The 2,156-nt window shown below is 42.2% G+C and overlaps 1 protein-coding gene across 1 annotated transcript; it reads left to right on the forward strand.

Moving 5' to 3' along the window:
- Positions 1-755: 755 nt before the first annotated feature.
- Positions 756-1,394, forward strand: LOC112504795 (proline-rich receptor-like protein kinase PERK10). Its single transcript, XM_025108746.1, has one exon. The coding sequence runs from the start codon at positions 756-758 to the stop codon at positions 1,392-1,394; it is 639 nt and encodes a 212-aa protein (XP_024964514.1).
- Positions 1,395-2,156: the final 762 nt, after the last annotated feature.

The following is a 2,156-nucleotide window of genomic DNA, read 5'->3' on the forward strand; positions in this document are numbered from 1 at the left end:
CAAAAACTCCTCTTGTTTAACTCTAGGTTGAAACAATTCTCGGGAAATCTCAAGTCTAGGTGGTCTGGACTTTTTGTCATTCACAAACTTTACTCTTATGGAGTGGTTGACCTGATTAACCCGGAGGACAACATGGTGTTTAAAGTGAATGGGAAACGAGTTAAGGCATTTCATGATGTTGTAGCATCCCCAGAGCATTGCTCTAAGAATTGGGCAACACCTTGAATGGATGTGTTTTGTGGACTTTTCAAAGTCCAGTGGTGTTTGTTAATGTGCAGGTTAATTTTGAAAAAGTTGTGAGAGAAGTTGATGCTTTGCTGATGTTGTAGCATTACTGTCCAGATTTCACATGTCAAGTTAGGTGAAAATTTTTAGAAAATCAAGGGAAGTACAGTGACATCAGCAGCCGCCTGGAAGGAATTAGAAAAGAATTTGTCAGCCTATCTTTTCTAGTTTTTGTCTCCCATGCAAAAACTACCCCACTCCCTCCATAATGATAAGCCTTCTTAACCTTCAAATAACCGCTTTGTCCACTGGTTCCTCACTTAACCGTCATTTTTTCAAAAAGAAAAGAAAGGAGGGGACTTAATTGAGAAGAGACCCTTCATCTTTCCAAGAACCATCATCACCATCGCCGGCCTTTCCTCACCGGCTCCATCACGTCACCAAACCCTGAATCATATCCCCAACTTCTCACCTCTCTTTGTTTACTAATCTACTTCACTAAGAGAGGCTACTGTTCTATTGCAAAAGACATGGCCCGTTCGACGAGACCTGTCATCCGAGACCCATCGCCACTGCCGGTGCAAAGGAGTAACCGTCGGCAAGCCGCTACTTCATCTTTGCGATGTACAAGCGATCCCGAGTGGGTGGTCCTCACAGCCAACAACCCATCATCGTCTCCCCCGTCTTCACCATCGCCACCCAGACCACGGCTGGTTACGACATTCATCACCGATTCTTCGCCTAGGGCTAAGCGAATAACGAGGCGACCGTCGTCTTCGCCACCAATCGCCGACTCTCTACCCACATCTTCGCCACCAATCGTCGAAGCTCCTCCATCCTCACCACCTGCTGTCACCAACACCCCTGCTCATACCCCAACCAATTTGCCAGCAAAAGAAAACCCTAACTTGGGTATTGAGGTAAATCCTATTTTGAGCCCTAATTTCTTGGTGGAGGGACTTACTGCTTCTGATTCCTCTGAGGGAGAAGAAGATTTCATGCAAATGAAAATACCATCCCCCACTAATTTCAATGACACAAAAGTTTATCTTTTGACTTGGTCTGATCATCACACCACTCATGAACCTACAACTATGGCCGATTCTGCTCCTCACACTGTTGAGGAAGAACATTTTGAGTTTGATCATGAAAGAGGGAGCTGGTGGTAAGATCAAGAGACTGCAAAAGAGATTGAAGCATTACAAGGCGAAGAATGAAAGGCTGAAGGTTGAAATCAACGTGGGCACAACAGCCACGGCTGTCTGGAGCACACAGCCTACTCCTTCGGAGTAGGGCAGGTTCTACCACGTACTTTAGTCTCCATATTTTATTTCTTTGAGTCGGGAATAGTCTTTAAATAGTTTTTAGTCTTATTTTTTATGCATGATCACTTGAGTTGAGTTATGTTGCACATGAGATCATAGCCTCAATAATTCTACGGATCACTTGGCATTCAACCAAATCACTTTGTTCAGACTAGAACTAGCAAACCACTTTTTGGGAAAACACTTTGATCACACAATTCACAATAGGAAATTATATAGGCCTTTTTTTCTATATTCATATTAAGTCACTTGCACCCTTTCAAACACTATTTACCCCATAAAGCTCCAATGAGGACATTGTCGAATTTAAGTTTGGGGGAGGATTTATATAAGGACATAAAGTCAATACCAAAGAGAAAAGCTCTAATTTGACTCCTTATCACAAAAGGGCTTGGAAAAACACAAATAAAAGTCCCATAGAGACTATTTGTTTCAAAATAGCACAATAAAAGTTCCATAAGGGCTATGTGCACACTCCAATCAAAAGAGGCCAAAGTGCCCAAATTTTGAAAAATTCATATGTGGAGTATAAAAGGAAAAAAGGCTATTGAGAGAAAAGATAAGCCAAAGAGAGTAAAACCCTTTAAGGCCTATTGATCCTAAATA

Source organism: Cynara cardunculus, unplaced genomic scaffold (assembly GCF_001531365.2).
Source record: "Cynara cardunculus var. scolymus isolate 2C unplaced genomic scaffold, CcrdV1 Un_Scaffold_6921, whole genome shotgun sequence".
NCBI classification, from domain to species: Eukaryota; Viridiplantae; Streptophyta; class Magnoliopsida; order Asterales; family Asteraceae; genus Cynara; species Cynara cardunculus.